We start from the raw sequence: 22266 nt of genomic DNA on the forward strand, positions 1-22266 counted from the left end.
TATATGTTAAAAACAAGGAGTCCTCCTCTAGCATTGACTTCCAGTGAAAACAGAGCAGTATTTTATTTATGCAATACCATTTAATATTTATCATTAATATGCAGCAGCAAATAGGAAGCTGTATGAATTCATCACTGCCAAGGCAATGAGTGTAGGGAAGGAAGTTGTTTTGGGGTTAAATCTGCACTATGGGTGCAAGACCCCTTGTCAGAGTGCTTTTGTGTGCTTTATTGAATTATATCAGTGAATTGCTGTCTATATCAGTGTTAAAAAATGAAATTATATATACTGTGTGCTATATAAACATTTCTTGCAGAGGTACAGGCACTTCTACAATACAGGCTGGCTACAATGCATGCCAGACTTTTACAGATGGTCTCAGATTTTTTGGTTAAAATTACTCTTAGTTTTCAGTCCTTCGAAAAAATACCAAGGCAGCAATGTGAAGTTATAGTTGTACACAAAACCTTGATTCTCCCCTTTTATGTGTTTACGGTTTCCAATTTAGTCCATCCTAATACATGTTCAAAGAAATACTGGTATCTGTAGAGTTTGGGTTTTTTTTTGTTAAATGCAAAAGCAAGAATTGCTCACATCTGTTATAATATTCCAAGTCTTCATAATTATGTAATTGCTTAAAAATATAACTAGTAGGTCATGACGTAAGGTGAACCTTTTCTAGTAAATTCAAACATATCTGCATTAAACTGAATTTGAGACCTTTAAAGATTCTCATGGAATTTATGATGGTATTTTTGTGTCCCAAGTTTATCAAAGCTTTCAGGTATGTTTGTTCTACCCCAAAGCCTGCATTTATGCCTTGCCTGAATAGAAGCTGTGCTCCGTTCATAACACTTTTTGATATCCACAAAGATGTTGCAGGTGGTACTCCACATTTCTGACCTCATATTGCGTACTGCTGTGACACACTGTCCCCTGTACAATGTGCTTGTCAAATGCAGCACCTTAATCTCTGTGATTTCAATAAACTCTTCTGTTTCAAGCATCTCTTTGCCTTTCTGTGTTTCTCTGCTTCTGTGTGAGTGTGGATTTGCACATCACTGCTCACTCTCTTAAGTGTACATCCCATCTCACACTGTCAAAAAATCTGTCCTGAGGTCATCATACTCTTCTAAAGTAGCTGTGAATCCATGCTGCTTGCAAATCTGTCTCTGTGTATCTGAGATTATGAATTATAGATTTAGAAATACAAACTCCGTCTCATCCACAGAAAGTGATTGTATAAGCCGCCCTGTCATTAAAACTGACATATCCTAGAAAAAGTACTGTTTGTGAGTAGTTTATTCTAGTCAGTCATCGAGGTGATGATCTGGCCTTGCTGCAGTGAACAAGCTTTGCCATTAACTTTCACAGTGCCTGAAATTTGCCCCTTGATACTCTGTTAAAAGTAGGAGAACAAATTACTGATGCCTGTGACTATGTTTTCTGTACTTTGAACCTTAACCCTTGTAGCTGAAGCTAAATACTCTTCTTTCCTTTGATTCACAGCTGTGACTGCCATGATTTAGATGAAGAGAATGGCAAGTAGCTTTATGTAGATAATCCTTATATTGGGTAATCAGGAGAAAATAAATATTTTCCTATGAGTTTATTATTAACCACTGTTGTACAGACTGGAAAATCTAGGGTTATTCGCAATTTTTTTTCCCTGTATACTGAGCTTTAGGTCTGTGCTGGGCACCACATGTACTACTGCTTGGCCACTCTGCCCTAAACTTACTTCCAGGGAGCCATTCTTGACGGATAAAGATGCCTGCCACATTCATCAAAGACAATTTCTCCTGCATTGGTAGGGCGATGGATTAAGAAACCCTTATTTTTATGAACTTGTTCCATCATCTTGCCCATGAGCCATTTATGTGTGCCTTATGGCACACACATAATACCTGTTGGCACACACATAGTCCCTGTTCTTTATTTTGTGAGCCTTTAATAATTTGAGAAAGCAAACATTCTGAGAAGCAGGTAGTCTTGAAGGGAAGAAAGCATTGATCTGAAATGGTGCAGTATCTGAAAGATTTTACTCAAAACAACCATACTTCTACTATTTTCTAGTTTAAAAAATGAATGGGAGAGAAATTAAATTTCATCCTGCACTTTCAAGCCACAAACCAGGACTTTTGACATGGCAGAATGGCACAAACACTGAGTTCCAATGTCCTGGCCTGAAATTCTGGTCCTTATGGACTTCCTTGATTTTCATCAACTTTACTACACTGTGAGAGCCTGCAGTGTTTTTTTGGTCAAAAAATGGCTAAGACTGGAAAACAAAGCTCTTAGAAACTATTGTAAAATGGAGGTTACTGCTGTTAATTTAATTCTGCTGATCTTTCTTACATATTAGTGTGCTCTGTTTTCTATAGTTATTGTGCTTCATTAACTGTACATGTGGATGTAGTTACTGAATGAAGATTTTCTATATATTCATGTCTTGCTGTCACATTGCAGTGTATGGGCAATTCCATATTCAGCAAGCATCCTATACTTGCTGCTGCACAAGGCCAAGAAGCAACATGTGACTGGATGATGGAAGGAACACACTGTGAGACACATTCACAGGAAATGGAAGCTAAGATGTCAAAGATAATTTTAACATGGATATTTCCATTCTTGGTGTTGTAGCAATGTAATTCTTTTAAAACAATACTTCTTTGGATTTTTTTTTTATGTCTGATGGATTGTTTTCAAAAAAGCAGAAGAATATCATTCCATTTCTTCAATTTTTCACTGGTTAACACAATATTGTTCAATAAAACCTTGCTCCACGTGGGTTTTATTGTTCTGTGAATGTGTTCATGGAGGATGGTCTGTCCCATTCCACATGGAGATGCACAGCACTGAGCCTATCCTACTGTCATTCTTACTGACTTCATGCCACCATCTACACACTGAGTTCATCCATCCAGTAGCAGAAGAGTGGCCTAATGAGTTACTTGTGTTGGGAGGAACATGCAATATCAAGAAGCTAGCATAGTCTCTTCCCACACCTGACACCAGTCCTTGTGGAGCCTAAAAGGTACTCAGGAACACTAGTACTAGTGAATTAAACAGCAACAATGCTTTCCATGTCTGGGAGTTGCTGGATTGTGTTAGCGAAATGGATGGATTATGCAGCTGCATTAGCATAATGGTCCAGTGAATGCGTTTAGCCCATGACAAGGATTATCTGCCCAACTTCTTAAGTACTACTTCAAAGTTAGCACAAGCCAGAGATCAGTCCCAACAGACAGTTTTGCAAACAGACACCCTGATACAGAGGCTGAGAGAGTTTAATTAAGCCTCATCAGCATAGGCAGATGGTAACTCTGGGACAAAGAATAGACTCTGACACTGCTTTGGGTTTTGGTATCAATTTAAGCAGAGGGCCAGATGATGAGGCTTGGGAAGTATGGCTGTTTTCTGCTACTACTACTCCTGTTCTGCATAATTCCCTCAAGGAAACAGATAGTGAAAATTAATGGTACTGCAGATGCTCAAAGTCCTGCTATAACTGTGTGGTTTGGCCCAAGGACTAAAGGAACTCTCACCCTTTGGTGTAAGAGGGAACCTGGTCATACTAAGAAGTGCACATTCTACCAAGTTCTTTTAATTTACGAAGATATGTTCTAGATTCTGTGTCTTTCTTCACTGGCATCTGAGTATGATAACCAGCCTGGAGAACAGCTTTGCACACTTCCTTTTTTTGCCTCATATTTTTAAATCAGAACTGATCACTCAGTTTTTATTTCCTTTGGTTGCTGAAGTGGAGCTAACTTCAAACTAGAGAAACTTTGCTACTGATTCACCAAAATGAACAACTATGGATCTTTTCACACACTACTCAGTGACTCCCTGCATGTTTTGTCCTTGTGTGAATTTTTTTTAAAGTTCTGAGCACAAAAAAAGTAATTTTAATTATATGAACTAAGTAGGAGGCAAAAAAGTTTTAATTCAAAAACACTTTTATTAAAAACTGCTTCAGAAAACAGCAGGGTATAATGTAGGACACAGTGAAAGAGAGGGAAAGATGAAAGATTTAAGTGAAAAGTTGTGTTCCTTATTTTCTCTTAAGAAAAATATTTCTTTATTTAAAGCCTTCTGTCTGGCTCACAAGGTTTCCAGTGAGACTGAGGCTCCAAATTATTGTCAGTCTAAATTGCTTCTTCAGAATCGACTCAGTCACCTTCAGGCCACGGATTAGCCTCTGAAACTAAAACCACAGACTCTTTTTTTTCTCAAAGATTTCTAATTAAACTGCTTTCTGCTTTCTTTGAACACCACTCGTGAAACTGGCACCCAGCCCTATGATGCTTTCCCTCAGTTTGGTTTCATTCTGGTTCACGTATTTCTTGCGCAGAAGCTGTGTTTTACCCCTGCCAAGGGGGTCCACCCAGCACCTCTCAAGCCACACACAGCCCTGTTCTGCAAAACACAGCACTTGATACTCCTGATGCAGCTGGAGATGAGCATTGCTACATTGCAAAGATGTCACAGGTAAGGACAGCAGTCCCCGGAGCTCTGGGGAAGGGAGGACCAGGAGTGAAGGGTGGTGTTTCACACAGAGCAGGGCTCAGCTTGGCTTTGTGTTAGGAAGTGTTTTCTCCTGCCAGGCTGCCAGCTCCCACGACAGAGACAAGACATCACTCACCAAACCACAGCCCTCATTGCAGGCACGGGCTTTCAGGTCTTGCCAAGTTTTGGTTAAATCTAGAAGCTCAGGGAGTGGGAGTGATATAGATTCATCTTAGCAAAGACAAAAACCCATTAAGTATACTCCAAATTACAGCTTTTCAGTGGCCAGAAGGCTTCCCAGTCATAACAAAAATTATAAGATACCACTTATTTTATAACAGAGGATAAAAGTCTCTGAGACAGGACATTTTGCCCTGAGGATCTACTAAGCAAGAGGCTTTCAACTATCAGGAGCAATGGAAAGATGACTACATTTTGTGAACATTTCTGAGAAAAACCCCCATACATTCCACATGACTTACTGAATATAAAGCTTGTTAATGTTGAGGAACAGGAACAAACACACACAGATATTCACATCAGCTGCTATATTGTGAAGGATCTTGAAATTTATGTGTAAGTTAACCATTTATTTAAGTGTTACAACACTCATTCAGCAGAGACTGCGCAATAATTTTGAAGAGAAAAGACTGTAGAAATTTCATACAAAACCTAGAAAGTTTTAACCTTGATGCAAAAAACTCTTTAGCTTTAATCTGGGGACTGAGACCATGCTGCTTTTCAGTTATCAGATGCTTTTATGATAATTCTTAGTCACTTTCCACTCTTAGCAGGCCAAGTGGAACAAAACTTGTGAAAACAACTCAAAACAGGTATGGCAAAACACTACTTTCTTTTATATTATGACCCTTAAAAGGGATAATGTAAAGGAGCTGAAAATGAGTGTATGTCTCACAGTTTCTAAGTGCTTTATTCTGACCAAAATGGATTAAAATGGCCATGTCATAAAGGAAAATTAAGTCCCCAAAGAAAACTTTGAGGATTTAAATTTTATGTATATATATGTGTGTATATATGTATGTATATATGTAAAATAAATATATTTTAACCCTTAATGCTGGCTTTCTTCCATTCAGTAGCAAAATGAATGCCTAGAAAAAGCATATTAAGAATATCTTCATAGTCTCCAAATGGCAAGGTCCTTGGTAAATGTAGATATGAACAAACGAGTGATAGTTTAGTAACCATTAATCTTTATTGGATAAATGTATGATTTACAAAGTAAGCTTATTAAAATAACATAGTCTCAGGTTTTGAAAACCTATGTGGTGCAAACCTGACCCAAGTTCATAAAGAAATGATAAAACTCATCGGACAACAGTTCATTAAAGCTAATATTTTCAGTGGTTGATGCATAAAACTAAAAAATCACAAGTCATAATCATCAAGTATCAACATGCATTTTTTTTCATACAATGTGGTTACATACGCTAGGAACATGTAAAAGGACACACAAATTCATAGGGCAGTTTTTGATTCATTTGCTCCGTTGTTGTGCTGCTGATGTCTGCATCCAGTAAGAAAGAATTTAAAATAAATGTTTTCCTAACCTCACCTGCTTGTTATACATTAATGGCAGGTAATATCTGTTAAAACAGAATTTATGTTTCATTAGGTTGTGTGTGAGGAGCAGACAATACATTCAAATTTCAGTACTGACTTTGGTGCTGACTTCAATGAACAGAAAATAGCAAGACAGAATTTCAGGTACCCAAATTTTGAAAAGGTGGTGATAAATGTTAATGCCGAAGAGTGGCCCAGTTTACTGGGACCAGAACTTCTGAGCTGGCCAGCATTTGCTTTCACCAGTTAAATATTGAACTGGATTATCTGCTGCTGCTTTGCAATGTCTTTTCCTGAAATATTGGTTCTTGGAAAGCTGCTAGGAAAACTGTATCAACAACTTCACTGTTAAGTAAATATACAATATTATAAGGTACATCCTTCTAAAAGAGCTCCAAACACCACAAAGCTTGTGTTTCTTTGTTTGTGCTGTTGGCATATCCTGGTTTCTCTAGCGTATATACCTCTGTTTTGACACCCTGCATTCAGTTACATCAGATTTGAAAAGTTTTAAGGCTAGGAAGAAACATTACAGTTCCCCTGCCTGATCCCCTTCACACTGCAGACTATATCACCTTACCTTCAAGCTGCTACTAAGGCAAGAACTACTAACACTCTTCCATTAAAAGAGAGAGTAAGCATAAATATGTGCTAAAAATCTGTGAAAAATGACACCAGATACATCATCAGAGGTTTGAGATGGAAATGCAATAAACCTGAATCATTGACATCTTTATTTTCACATTTTTTTCTTCTATTTGAGGAGCTCATTCTAATCCAGTACAAACTTACTCCTTTAGATCTGGTCTCAACTGAGCCTGCTTATAATACTTTCAGGCCTGTTTCCATGGTGCAAACATTAATGAACATGTAATAAGAACTGAATAAATTATTAGAAAAACTTGAATCAAGTGTTCAATTCCTGACATATACTTAACTAAAGTATATTTACAGACAAAATTGACTTTGCTGGGTAAACTGCTCTCTAAATTACTTAAACTCATTTTCTTTGTTTTTCATTCACTTCGGGAAAAAGACGAGTAGCAACATTTAACGATTCAATAGGTGCAACCCAAATGACAATACAGATTCTGTGACTCTGTGTCAGCTACACAATGTATTCAGCTCATCTCTGATACACAAATAGCAACACATTGCATCAAGACAAGCCTTCTTGATCCTCTGATGTTGTAATGTTATTACACAGCCCAGTGAAAAATACCAGTTCCAAAAAAGATGTTTCCTCAGATAAACATCTGTTGGATAGTTTCTTCTTTTACTTGGTTTCAAAAAGAAGAAACCCAGCAAAGGTGGAGAAGCGTTGATGGTCCCCGTGGAGGGCTCCATTTCCCATTCGCAGCCAAACTTCATCTCCCTTGGCAAGTTTTAGGACTGCACTGTTTCCTGATGTGTCTGCTTTCCCTTTGGATTCATAGCTGTGGATGAATATTTTATATAAGTCACCTTTTTGTTTCCCAACAATGATCAAGCAAACAAAAAAAAAATCCAAGAAAGTACATTGTTATCCTGAGCAAAACTTCCTTGAAAGGCTGCCAACATTTTTTCAGCTTTATAAGGATATTTGGGCAACTTTCTGCATTTGATCTTCTAGTCAAATTTTGCACCTTACCTAATTGCATCATTTCATTCCTTTCTGAAGTTCTGGAATTTTAACTTTTTCCAGGGCACAGGAACAAATTTTTTGTTTAAGATAAAACTCTGCTCATTCATCACAACACTACAGATTTCCTGTGATGTTTCTTTTCCCTTGAAGTCATCCCAGCTAATTTTAAATGCCTCCAGGTCAGGAGTCTGATGTGAGCTGAGCCCCTGTGCTCCCAGCACAGTCAGTGGGCAGAGACAGGCAGCTCACTCCGTCCTGAGGCCTTTCCTTGGAACATTTTGGAACATTTGATGTGGGCTAACCTCCTGGCTTTGCATGATTGTTGGTTCCTTTGCTTCCACCTGTTGCCTTTTCTGACATCAGTGCTTCAGGGCCAAAAAAAAATAGAGCACTTTTTCAGGAAAGATCTATCAGGAAGGAAGCAGCCTTTGGTGGTGTGCTAATGATAAAGCCAGTAAATGGAAGACCTTTGCTTCTTACTCATCCTTACTACTGCAATTTAAACACTTTTCAACTTAAAAGTAAATTGCTCTCCCCTCATCTCTAATAAGACTGTAACAGGTTGCTGAACACCTTGTTATTTCCTATATCTGACAGGCAAAATAAGGATGAAGATATATATTAGCAGAATGACAGCACATTACTACTGAACTCCAACCCTGACTTGGAGTGCTAATTCCTTTTCCTGGAGTTTGAGAAATTTGTGATTAAGTCCAGAATCTGTGGTGTCTATGCTCCAAATTTTAAAGCTGAGGAGGGCAAAATAAAATAGTTCTTCTTATTGGTTATTTTACCGTAGTGAATTTCTTAAAAAAATTAGCAATTTCACATTTCTTGAAATGCGAGCAAGCTATCACTTCGGTAGAAACATGTTTTTTGCATTAAAATGGTCTGGCCCTTCACTTACCTATATAAGCTGAACACTGTATTACCATTATGCATCAGGTACACGTACACTTCCTCCACATCTTCATGTTTCATCATATTGAAAGTGAAGAAATACACTCCTGAAAAGATTACCAAATAGAACGTGTTTGCTTCATAGAGGGAGGTAATCATGCTGCAGATTTATGCTTCTTGCTTAGAAAACATAACAGCTGAGGACAAAACTGCCTTCCAGTTATCACTGGGTATTTTGCTTCTGCTTATAGCATTCCAAAATCTGCTTAATTTTATTTCTGCATATTGCAGGGGTTGTTCTTCCCACACCACAGCTGCATAAGATGGGGGATAGATGCAGCTGAAAAATAACCCGGGAAGAATTGCAATGCCTCATTTCCAGCCACACATCTGTTGCAGGTCAGCTCACAGCTGAACTGGGGAAGATGAGGATGAAGAGAGTTACTGGAGGCAGAAGGCAGAGGAGGCAACTGTGAAGCTGCTGCTGCTACAGCATCGAGCCTGTGGTTCTCTCATCACAGTGGCTGAAGGCCACAGCAAAGTCCTGCTCCCTCCCCACCCCTGGCCATACCTCTTCCTTCTGCCTTTGTGCCAGCACTAGTCTCACTGGCTGGCAAGACCTCTCTTGCCGTGCTGAGTTTTCAATTAATTTTTGTCAAAAGTAGGTAGCAAGAGCTATGCAGAGCAAATCTCATCAGTGCCTTGTGCAAAGGCAGTTAAATAGTGTCTCATCATTATTCCCTACAGTTCTCTCTACAGCTCCAAGAATTGCATTATTTTGTTTTGAAAATGCTTACCATTCACTGGAGCACCAAATCTCCCAGTCATGACATCAAAAAAATTCCCAACGTTGGTTTCAACACTACTGAAGATGATCCCACTGTTCTGGTTGCTGAAGTGAGTAGCCATCGAAGCCATGAATGCGACCTGCAAAAATCCAGTTCTTATTCAGGCAATCGTTCATGAAAAGCACATGTGTAGAGCCATCAACTACAGATTTTTTTCCCCCTGTATTTGCAGTCTGTTTATTTTTCTGACAGAGATGTTCTTCTAGGGCTTGCTCCAAGGCCAATAAACTCCAGTAACAAAACTCCCATTGAATGAACCTGGAAAAGTCTAGGCTTCTTACATTCAATTGGACTATTCATGACTGTAAAGTAGGTGTATGTTCAAGTGTTTGCAGTTCACAACCTTCACTTCAGATTTTATCTACTTTTAAGTCTGTAGGATGATGCAACAGAAAAATGGTGTCGAAATGGATGGTGTTTGTGACAGAAGTGTTTTATATAGTTTTTATACATTCTGCAATGCATTTACACTGCATATTGCTTTTAATTGAATGTGTGAAAATAAATGATATTTGGTAAAGTACATACGGATTTGTGTTTCTTAGCTCTAACTACCTTAGAGATGTATTAAGCAGTTTTATTAGTGGTTCTCTAGAAGTGCAGCTGCTAAGACTCAATGTTCACAGTGTTTGTTCTCTCTTATCAGTTGTCCTCAGCCATGAAAACAGAGAGTGGTGGAGACCAAAAGAGGAAACTAAGAAAGTGTGAACTGTGTTTCAACTTCACATTTTACTTCTTGTCGTCAAAAATGTTTCATAGGAAGCAGTGCAAAATGTCCACATTGGACAACTCAAATTACCCTCAGCAAGATACCAGGGAATGATCCTGCCAGCTTGCATGGTCAGGGACAGGGGTGATCTTTTCTGTGAGTGTACGATCCCCCCTCATCTGACTGTCAGTAAATGGGGTACAGGCAGAATTGCTGAACTTTGTTGCCAGAAGGTCACATAAAGACTTGTCTATTTATTTTTATCTCAACATTTTACATGACAAGTATTCACCCACAGTTGTTACAACCCATCACAAAAATGACATTTTTTGGTGTCATTCCAGTTACACTGGTATTTAAAGAATAAAAAACCATCCCAAACTTCTTTTGATTTCAGATCCAAATGAGAACAAAACTGAAACAGGCAATCAAATTCAAGTCTGGATCCAACAACGGAAATCATTAGCCATCTGTTCAGAAATGTAAGGAGCTCCAGATGTGAGCTGAAGGCTTGGGCTGATTTTCCTTATCCCTGCATGGATGCATTTTCTATGATGGCAAATTGTTAACATCTTGCTTCTCAGCCAGGATCACATCAAAGTTCATCATGTGTTAAAGGAAAGCAGCTGCAGTGACAGCTTGATGGTATTTGTTGCTTTTTGTCTAGATTCCATTTCACAGTCACTTTGACTCTAAGCTGCTTTCCTTGGGCTCATCAGAAGAGCTGAAAAAGATGTCCTTTCTTCCTAGGTCTCATTTAGAAGTAACAGGTCAACAGGGATACACCAAGTTTTCCAAAATAATCCTGTACTTAAAACAGTATTGTATTCAAAAGTGTTTTCTCCTATACCTACCCAAACTGTAAAATTGTCAAGCATGATGCTAACAAGAAATGATATGCTATGCAATAAGATTTTTTAAACACATCTGTTAAAAGCAGTGATGGCATTTTATTTGGTAATAGGTATTAAAATATGAGCTTTTTTTTAATTCATCCTCTTTCATTTTTCAGTTTTAATTAAATTACTATTGTTATCTTTATGTAAGAAAAACCAGTGATAGTTCATTTTAAAACTGCAAAAGGATATGTGTAGAATGGAATTATGTTTTCAAGATATTCAGCTATATCGTGAATTCTAGCTCATTCTTTAAGATTACTAAAATAATTCTACTTTATTACAAAAGTCCATCCATTTTCAAAACTGTTTTCATTCTGAGTTGTATTCTGTGCAGTTATCCCATCTTCATGCACCCCTTCAGGGCAGGGAATTCAAACATACACAATTCCAAGAAATCCAGAGTAATTTTTCCACACTTCACCTGTTGGTTGTACTGTTGATTTTACTGTTAATTTTCATGCCTTTTATGAGGGTATAAAATATATGTGAATGACTGTTATTGGAAAACAAGGTCCTTAAGTTAAGAGGAAACAGATCAGAACATCAGAAGGTTTGAAGTGCTATTTATTGTTGTGCGTGTGTGCTTTATCCCATTTTGCCCCTTCTGTGGTGGATTTGGTTTGGGGGCTACAAATCAGGTCAAGGCTAAGATGATTCCACTTAAGAGTGTTTGTATGAGGGAGGATGTAACCTCCCTTATAGTTTTTGTAGATCTATATACTCTCTGGTGTCTGAAGTGCCATTTGCCCAAGAGCAGTAGTGACTGTCAGATTTAGCCGAGTTGCTATTCAAGATCCTAAGGAATTATAATGGAAGCTTAGATGCTTCTCTCACATGTGGGCTGTCTGGAGATGAATCTGACTGCCATCACTTTCCCACACAACTGCACCTGGTGCCTTCTGAAATGTTTTAGGATTCCCCACACCAGCTGATGTGACCTTCAGGAGTTCTCTCCATTGTGGAAGGTGGAGACCAGGAGGGATGTATCTCAGTGGCTTGCCCCATGCATCTAAATCTTGCCTTTAGCACCCTAGCTGCACTACATTATAAAGGCAGTCAAGTCTTCCTGCTATTGCAGATGAACTGCTTGTATATTGCTACACTGTGATATACAGTGGGGGCAACTCATTTAGATCCCCTTTGCAACAGCAACCAGGGGTCTTAAGCTATCCAAATGCCATGTACTTTTTGTTGCTTTAAGAACAGGACTACAACGTGTCTCTGCTGTACTTCATGTATATATAGAGAGAGATATATATGTATGTAAGTATGTATATACACATATACAAGCTCTCTGCCATCTGCCAGATTCCTGGGATATGAAGAAACTCTAATGCAAAAACTGTGAGATTATGCTAACACAGTCTTGAGCTCAACAGCTCAAGCTTGAACCCTGCTCATCTGGCTTTTGGGTTCATTCATAGGCAGAACCTACAAGGCCCCCAACATATTTAAGGTATCTAGAGATATACATATAAAAAAATCTACCGAGGGGAATTTTTTAAATCTAGAGGACTCTGTCTGCACTCAAAGGTTTGAGACCATACTTTGAGAAGCTGGATACATTTGCTTCTGAGAATCTCACAAAGCCTGACAGTCCTGAGAAGCGTGAGTGACTCCTTTACTCTTTTCATATGCTGTAGGAAGCACAGTTATTATGTGATACAGCTTGGTAGAAAAATGATAGTCCCAGCAATTCTCCTTTAATAACTTTGATACTGGCTTTTTGCCCTCAAAGAGAAGCGTATGGGTTTCTTCCTGTCCATTTCTCAGCTGAATTCTAACTCTAAAGAAAGACTGAACCCTTTGTTTTCCAGGAATATCTGGCAGAGTACATTTGTCCATCAGGACAAGGGCTATATACGCCTCTTATAATTTTCATTTACAGGGGGATTTACTTCTTAATTATTTTACAGTAGTAAGGTGCTGTTTTTCCGTGAAGGAAACCACAACTTGAGATTTGCTGCAGCCAGCATGAACCAGAGAATTTGTACCTGTAGCTCTGGGGGAATCCCAGGATAACCCTTCTCGCCTTTGGGTCCATGATGGCCACGCTCTCCCCTTGGTCCCATATCTCCTTTGTCTCCTTTCTCACCTTTGGCTCCTTCCTGGCCAGTTGCTCCATTATTTCCGTTGTTTCCATGATTTCCTGAAAGGAAGCAAAGCTTCTGTTTAACTTAAATCATGTAATGTATTTTAACAGATAAGTGTGACAGGGTCCTCTTCCACCTGTTTGCAACACATCTAATCTTCAGTACCATAAACCACAGACTGGACTGTGATGGATAAGAAACAGCTGTGTGCCTAAACTGAAGGTGAAGGTTTTGGTGAGCAAGTTTCCAGAAGGACATAGACTGATGTTTAAGAGTTAACCCTCATGCTGTCTTGGTGTTGCTGTATAACCTGCCGTTGTCTCAAGTCGTTGCTTTGCTGAGAAGTGCAAGAAGATCTCAGCAGATGTGGGGCTCAAGGAAAGGGAAAGCCACTGCCTGTTGACACATACTAGGTAGCCTGCAAAAGCTCTCTTGCTTTCCTCTGGTGTAAAAACTTACTTCCTGGTAATTTAAGTTAATTATGGTAGGATAACATTTTGCTGTATTTAAAACACATCCACACAAATGAAGAGTGGCTGTAGCGTTAACTAGCTCTATGACCCATCTGTGCCAAAAACAGGAGAGTGTGCATTCTCAGACTGCTGGGTGCTTGAAGGGGTTGATGACTGCATGCTTCTAGATTTAAAGAGAGACAGAATTTTTATAATTAAGATTTTCTGAGATGGCTTATTGTAAAAAGACTCATTATAAAGCATATTCCTGCTTCTGCAGTATTACTTACTCTCTGATGTTTACTGAGGAAATTACCGAGCAAATGTCTGTGCAACTGACAGAATTTTAAAATTAGCTAGAATTACTGAGCAATTATTATGCCTCCTGCAGCAAAAGCCTGATCTTTCAACTCAGGGGATTAATTAATGTCATCATTATTCTAATTCTACCTGAACTGAAGTTAGGTGCTTTGTAACTCTGCTTCTTCTTTGATTATTCTCTCTGGTTACAAATTTCCAAGAAGAATAGTGTTGTTTGAGATCACATCTGATGATAAAGTGATTCTTCAGATTTTTTGTATTGAGAAAAAAAATTACATCAAATGAAGAAGATAAATGGTGGAAGAAATATAAATTTTTGTTTGGATAGAGGAATCTTTAACTCTTAAAAATAACAAGAATGATCTTTATGTAAAGCCAGAACTACTTTTATACCAGTTCAGAACAGAAGTCTGCAAGCAACACTGGATTCAATCAAAGGGGAAAGCAACTGCTGTTGTTCCCCTTACAGGCACAACAATATGAAATCCAGCAGATGAAGGAGACAGAGAAAGTACAGGGTACAGAAGGTTGCTGCCAGCCATTTGTTTGTGGCATCCTGTGGTGACAAGAAAGTGGGACTTGGATACATGAGAAGAGGACTAGGCCGTGTCCCAGCATGTCCACTGCAGTCTCAGAAGTGTGGGTCTAGTATAAAATCGTGTCCTGCTCCTAAGAAGCCAACAATTTATTAATAAGTAGTGGGTCCCTGAATTTCGTTTTTACTGTGATAACAGAAGATGTAAGCTTTTGAAGATGAGTCTGTTGGTTCATCTGCTTTAGGAATGGTGATTTTCAAATCCCTGAAGGTAGCTGCCATAACAAAGTTACAGCAACATACAACTAACTTTTTCCCTTCTCTAGGCTCTTCTATTTCCATACCATTTATCAGATCAAAGTACACACTTTTCTTGTGTATCTTGTTCTTCTCTGTGCATTTTTAATGGGGAAAAAAAAAAAAGGTAGCATTTATTATGGAAGACAAGATGAAAGAAGGAAATGAAGGAATTTCTATGAGAGAATAAAAGTATATGTGTCTTTGTAAAATACTGGCTAGCAGTATGCTAGATGAAGAAAATCGCTTGAATACAGTACACAGTAACACAGCTGGATATACAAAGGTGATCGCAATAATCAACTCCAGGGAACAAGTTCTTCCAACTTTAATGGAATTTTCATGCTGCTTTAAGAAGAGAGACTAATTTACCCTAGAAATGTAATAAGATTACTTTCAGTATGAGTTTGTGAAAGCTGAATTTTAATAACAAACAGGTTTTCAGTGGAAAATACTTTAGAATATAATTGAAAATATATGTCTACCCAGAAATTATAGAAAAACTTGTTGCTGAATCTGTTCCCAAATACTGATATTTGGGACACTCTTTGATATTTCATAGAATAGCCTGGAATTATAGCCTGAAATTAGATTAATCAAAAAATTAATTAAACTTCATCTTTACCTGGCATCCCAGGGGGCCCAGGAGGTCCTGGGGGCCCTTGATAGAGTCGAACTCCAAAGTCACCACGGCAGCAGGAACTACAGTCTGGATTCTGTGGTCCAGGCTGGGGGGGCTAAGTGCACAAAAATAAGCTTTAAGTAGCTCGTTCATGGAGGACATCAGTCTTATGCATGTTGGTTACAGGGTCTTCATTATATATTCTCTGTTTATATATTTGGTAACAATTTTCAAAACATTTCTTATCTGGGCTGAAATCTCACATGCTTGGGTTGTCCCTGAAGATGTTATTTTTGGAAGTTTTAAGGGAATAGCTCTTGAAGTGTTCTAAGAGCTATATGAATATCAAAAAAACACCAGCTTATCCTGTCAATTAATGAGGGTTTAGAAAATAAAATGATACCAAGTAATGAAATTTCAATGAATATTTCAGTGAGATTCCCATCCTGATCCCACATTTCAACTGACCTTCGATGACAAACAAGCTTATATACCCACAGGATATATTAAAAAAAAGGCTGTGCAGCATATTCCTATTCATGATCCCAGACCTGCATATTTACAGGCTATTAAAGTTAGGAGAACCTAAAAAATTACCAAGATACAAAACAAAAATTTGAACTTACTGCAACACATGGTGTTAGGGGCTTCTGATTATTTGTAGTGGTGACTGTGTAACTATGAAAATCTATTTGCATGCTGAAACTAATATAGCAGCATAAATAAATGAATGAGTTTGTTATATGCAGCTCAGCTATTGTAGTAATAGCTTAAAAATAGATTTGTTTAAGTGCTTTTCTTTTTCATATTATTGTATTTATACTAATGGACTCTCATTCAATTCTGTCTGGATTTCACAACTAGGCTTAGTCACCACAAATCTTCCAGTGGGTCAGCTGAGGCAGAGGTGCAGGGTTTGATTTTATTTCTCTACCTCTTCCTTATTTGTCCCTCTTTGTTTCTTTGCCCCTATAATTCTTTGCTAATATCCTGAGATGCAGTTCTTAAAATCTAGAGAGGGATAATTACACCAATCCAACCTCTACTTTTCTCTAATAATTCTACTATTTGTCTTCCTCCTCTTTCTTTCCCCTCATCTTTAGCTCTGATAAATTACTTTCCTAATGCAGACTTACTGGTTTAATGGTAGAAAATGAGCCTCTGGTGGGATGGGAGCTGTCAAATGAACACACAGATATGCTTATTTCTGCCCTCAGCGTCATCAGCCACTCTTCTAATTTCAGGAGGCTTTGGAGTTTATGGATTCAGAAAACACCTTTCATGCCACAACCAAAATACTGCAACTCCTCCACTGGGACATATGTATGGTCTCTCCAGCTGGAACCAACGATGGTGGAGTTACGATGGGAATAAAGGCTGACTTGACAGCTAAACAAGTATCCTTCATATTCAAAGAGTTATGGAAATGTTAAGACTTGCCAATGGGCAGAAGAGCTTCACATTTATGGGTTTGGTCAAGGCTATGCTTTTTAGCTTAATTCTGGACAAGGTCCATATTTTCTGAGAAAAATGAGTTCTGACTCTTGCACTGTCTGTTCCCAGAGAAACCCTTTGTATGTTTCTTGCTGTTTTGTATCTCCTAGTTGTTAGGAAGAACATAACTGACAATCACCCACTATACTGTTTATAATTTTCCTACTATGAGAGAAGAAGTAGGCCTACTTTTCAGCTCTTTTTCAGTCCTTAAAAGGGAGACAAGTACAGGAGGACTGGAATTGTGCAAACATTTTGTACCCCCTAAAATAATGATGATTGTTGCACTGAGATTAAAATATCTGGTTCTTTTTAGATAGTAGTTCATATTCATGTTAAATGGGAAGGCAAACTGTATACACACCTGCCAAGAGCAAATAAGTCATACAAGCCTAGAGATATCCAAAGACTTGGAACTGTGGATTTTTGGTAAGGGAAGACATGAATCCAGCAAAGTGGGCTGCATGTGAGACTCTCTCAAGTCTGCCTGCAGGTATGATTTGTCTTTATCACACAATGCACTGAAATCCTAAACAACATTATTAGCTAACCAGCTGTGTTATCATAAAAAATGAACTAGTGCCAGTCATAAACAAGTGCTGTTTGGCATTACCTTGAAAAAAGCTCAGCAGGTTTCTACATGTGAAATGAGGCCAGTCCTGCCAGTCTGTTTGTATGCAAATAGTTCCACTGACTTCAAAATAACTACTTATGCAAGTCATAAAGTAATATTAACTCATTATCTTTACTGATCTTTTCACTAAGAGGAAAAAATGTTCACAATCAGCTGCCAAATATAATGAATATTCAGGATACTCTTTTGATCTCTAAAAACAGAGAACTTCATGAAGAGTATATTTAAAGGAAAAATGTGTTCCTAAAGTAAAATTACACTCAAATGTGACACAGAGATTAATTACACTCTACTTGCCAAAGGCGTTCTGTGTAGCCGTTTGTGCATAAATTTTATCACACAGTGAATCTTTGGCTTTACTCTCAGAACATAAATATGATTTAGGAGCTTGTGAAATGCATCTGCCACATTGATATCCTAATACAGATAGAAAACTGGAAATATTTCTGAGGTTATTTGCTAAATTTCCTGTGATTTAGTATGTAGGAGAGATTTCTAGGCAACAGATGGTCTATAAAATCCCCTCAATTTAAATCTGTGAACAAATCATAACTGGAGACCCAGTCCTTTTTAACTTTGTGATTAATTTTGTGAGTTTCTGTTTTATGGTCTAAGACAATTCAGAAAAGGAGTAATGCACCTCCACAATTCTTGGCTCCTGTTCTGTAAAATAGTGTGCCTCTGTGGGCACTAGTACCCTCCATGCATCCTCTCTAAGCAAAGAAACAAACAAAAGTTGCCAAGATTCAGGGTAAAACACTACTTGGATGAAGAATATCTAGAGACTTTGAAAGAACAACCTGAAAAGGAAAAACTGTCTGTCATGGCTCCTCATAGTCACTAAGAGTTCTTGTGCTTGAGAAACGCATATTATATTTCACATAAGTTAACAGCAATGTGAAAACTGGCCTTGCACCCAGTGCAGCAAAGATAACAGCAAAGACAAATGCTATTGTCTCTGTTCCACAACAAAAAATGGGGCCTTTAAAACACTTTAACAAGAGGGTAAAATTCTCCAGCCTAAATTCTCTCTAGCTGGGTAAAGCAACTCCACCTCAAACAACCACAAAAGCAGGAACTTAAGGATTGAACAGTTTCCACATAGCTCAAGGGGAAGAGACAGGTTTGACATGAATTAAAACATGTCAGTGCCACCTTTGTTTTTAATCTGCCTAGAAATTCCTGGAGTCTGGAACTGGAAAACACCTATTACGTAAGCCACTCTGTGATTGATTATCCCTGTCATGCATCTGTTAGTGCTCCATTTCATTCCAGTAAGCCAAAAATTGCATCATTCCCAAAAAAAGAATGCTTCTTATAGAGGGTCTGGCAGGTAAGTGACTGCCATCAGCTGTACTCAGACTCACTGGGCTCATTTTTAATGTCACAGCCTCTTCCCCCAGCAGGCAACTCCAAACATACTGCATTAAACCCTCTGACGAGACACACATGCATCCCAAACACAGTGACACTTTCCATGAGGGAGAGTTTGACCCTTATAAAGTTATAATTTTGTATTAAATCCTGAAATTCTGTATTAAATCTGAACTTATGTTGATTTAAAAGGGAGTCTTTTTAGATGCCAATAGTATGTAGTATGTAGAAAGCAGCTGTAGAGAGGACTGCACACACTAGCTGGCTCTTTGGACTGTGCACCTGATGTTTTACACTGTTTATATACTGCAAGCACAATATAATATGCCTACAGTTAAAATATCTGCTTTGCTGAATGCACTGGAGGAACATTTAGCTCCTACCCAAGAAGTACAAAATGCAAGGCACTATAAAATTTAAATACAGGGAATACAGTGGTGTATTAAACCTATTCCTGAATTTGGATGTGTTTCAGTTCTTCAAGCCTAGGACAGGATTAAAATCAAATCTCTGCTTATCATGATGCAGGTTATTATTCAACACTTGTCTGCATGTCCTTGGTCTTGGCAATTCAAAATATCATAGTTTGATCTGAAAGAGTTTTAAAAAACCCCAATGATAAAAGTTGAACTGAAATGTTTCAGGACTGAAACATTTTTATCAGCTAGAGGAATAAAACACTCATGTTCTTGCTGTTTCTAAAAAACATTGGTAAGAAAAAAGCTTTGAGTGCAATTTTGTTTTGCCTAGTGCTAGAAAAACTTCATCTTCTGCCCTTTAGATTTTTTTCTTTTCAATTTGTACTGCAATATTTTATATATAATCAAGTTATAACATTTTCCCTTTGATGTAAGCTAATGACTACAGTATCTAAAGTGGCATGAAAGGCATAAAAAGATTCCCAGTTTAAAAGGCAGATACTGAAGATGATTAGACTTTTTCTTCTGAAACTCTCTCAAGTTGATATACATTATTAAATCTATTCATTACATTAGTACCTGTTTTTTTCAAGCTACCCCTTAGAATAAAATTTTTGAACACTCAGAATTGCATTATGTTTCTCTCAAGCTCAAAAAAGATACTTTATATACGTCATTTTCAAGTAAAGTTATTGTCTGCTAATTGAATCTTTCCAAATACCTCTAGAACTCTGTATTTTTCTGTCACATCCCTATGAGTTAGAAAATTCTAAAACTTTAATATTTTAAATAAGTAATACCTTGGGATAATTAAGAGACTATATATCAGAATATATGATTTCACAGGTTCACATTTTCATCAGAACAAAGGGTTGCTGTCTATGTTGAAACCAGTGTCCCCAACCACTGCTGGTTCTACCAGCTAATTAAAAGATCCTATAAAGCAACTCAGCAGGATACAGACCAAGACACAGCTTTAATAACAACTATTTCATAAATATATCACTAATAATATTAGCAAAAAAAATAAAATATCTCATTAGCTTTAAAGATATCTTTAGAAGATTAATTAAGAGTACCTGGACTCTATCTGAGGTAGTCAGTTCTACATCATCTACCTCTGGTCTCAGGACTTTTTGGTCTGTAGAAGTGCTATTATCAACAGTCCACTCTATAAGTTGATTCCGCTGTTTCAATATTTCCCTGCTTCTGGAACCTTTATGACCAGTCTGGTGGTGACTTTGCAATATTTTGGCCACTGGTTTATAAGATCTTCTGCTCACCTCCATGTATTCATCTTGACACAGGCAAAATGGAAGAAAAAATAAAGCCAGTAGATGCCAACTGATGAAATCCTTCTCTGCCATGTTATTCAAAATAATTTTTCAGGAGTCCAGCAAATGTCTTGCAGAAGAACCTCTTTGCTGCACCAGGAGTTATGTGTTCCTTTCAGCTTTTCCACTAGTAAGCCTGGCACTGAGACCAGTACCAGGTTTTATACGGTTGCATGCAATAAATAAAACTAAAAATGCCAAAGTGACAGGATCCTTCATCCAAAATCAGTCATGCTCCTTTAAACAAACCAGGCATTATTCACCACTTCACCACCACAAGGAAAATTGATTTGTATGCTGGAAATGACCGCAGCATTTAATGGACTCCTGTGGTTCCTTTTTGGGGGCATTAAAAAATGTAGCACCTTTCCTTTGGCATGTTTTTGTTTAAGTGTGAAAAAATGTGATGGAAATGGAGAACATGTGGCTAATGGTTTACGCTCCTTGATTAGACATGGAAAGGCTGTGAATTCACACTCTTAAATGTCTTTTGGACACAGTCACCTTTCTTATTTGCCAGGAAATTCACACACACAACTGCGTCAGCCCAGTCCGAAAAATCCTTCCAAAAGCAATTAGGAAACAAAAGCACAAGAGGAGCTTTTGCATATGATCCTGTCCCAATGGCTGTTTCTGACTACGCTTTTCATTCACTAAAAGAAAAATATTGAATTTCTGTCAGTTGGCCAACAGTGGAAGGAGACTGGGTAAGTAGCTTTGAAAAACTGGGTTGAATTCAGATTCGCAGAGCCCCATTTCTCAGCATTAGTTCAACATACTCAACCAGGCAATATTTTTTTCCCTTGAGTTCCTAATGTTTTCCTAAATGCAATTGCCAAACCAAGTTTTATATTTTTGCTGCCAGGTAAATATAAATTTACCAGGGGCTTATTTCAGACTAAAAGAATCAAATTATGTATGTATAATAATAATATCCTTATTTTAGTTTTTGAACCATCCACCAATGTTCTCTAGAAAGCCACAACCGCAGGATGCAGTTCTGCTTACACATTCACATGCACACCCAACCTTCCCAAGAGCAATTAACTCCTTGGGCAGTGAGAAACTCTGCACCAGTACATAGCTACAGCAACATTGCTGAAGCCATCAGTCCCAGAAATGATCTCTGGCCATGCAATGTGATGGACTGGCTCATACTCAAGTTATTCAATGCTGACCCCCCTGTTTAGCTTTTATCTGAGGCTCCTCTGTGTCCTCTGGAGTGCTCTGTGGCCCTAAAGTATCCCTCTTTTATTTCTTTTTTTTTTTTTTCATATTTTTTCTTCCTGTTCATCTGCCTGATAAATGTGAGGGTCATGGTGCAGGGTGCTACAGTGGGTATTTTTAGAGCATGCGGCTGAAGTTACATGCTCAGGGATGGGATGCGAGGGAACTGGGAGTACCAGGAGGCTGTTGGGATGTTGGTGAGCGCTTCATCCCTAGAGAAGGCAGCCTCAGAAGCTAATGATCCAGAAATATTACCCAGGCTTAGTCTTGAGGAGGGAAACAGTGCACTCCAAAAGACATCCTGGGAACAATCCAGGATGTGACCAACAGGAAGGCCAAGACCCACCAGTGATATGAGGTGTTAACTTATTCAATAATGTAGAAAGCC

The 22266-nt window shown here is 38.2% G+C and overlaps 1 protein-coding gene across 2 annotated transcripts; it reads right to left on the minus strand.

Annotated features, from left to right (window-relative positions):
- Nucleotides 1-5734: 5734 nt before the first annotated feature.
- Nucleotides 5735-20788, minus strand: C1QTNF3 (C1q and TNF related 3). Of its 2 annotated transcripts, none has more exons than XM_027745738.2 (6): nt 20601-20788; nt 15400-15511; nt 13071-13225; nt 9418-9547; nt 8628-8727; nt 5735-7532 (listed from the first exon to the last, which is right to left on the minus strand). In XM_027745738.2, exons 1-6 carry the CDS (start codon nt 20682-20684, stop codon nt 7373-7375), a joined length of 741 nt encoding a protein of 246 aa, XP_027601539.1. In that variant the 5' UTR covers nt 20685-20788; the 3' UTR covers nt 5735-7372. The 2 variants fall into 2 exon arrangements, with proteins under 2 accessions (XP_027601539.1, XP_027601537.1); XM_027745736.2 differs by having other exon boundaries at nt 20397-20739.
- Nucleotides 20789-22266: the final 1478 nt, after the last annotated feature.

Source organism: Pipra filicauda, unplaced genomic scaffold (genome assembly GCF_003945595.2).
Source record: "Pipra filicauda isolate LSUMZ 115617 unplaced genomic scaffold, ASM394559v2 scaffold86_size2582843_pilon, whole genome shotgun sequence".
Taxonomy (NCBI): domain Eukaryota; kingdom Metazoa; phylum Chordata; class Aves; order Passeriformes; family Pipridae; genus Pipra; species Pipra filicauda.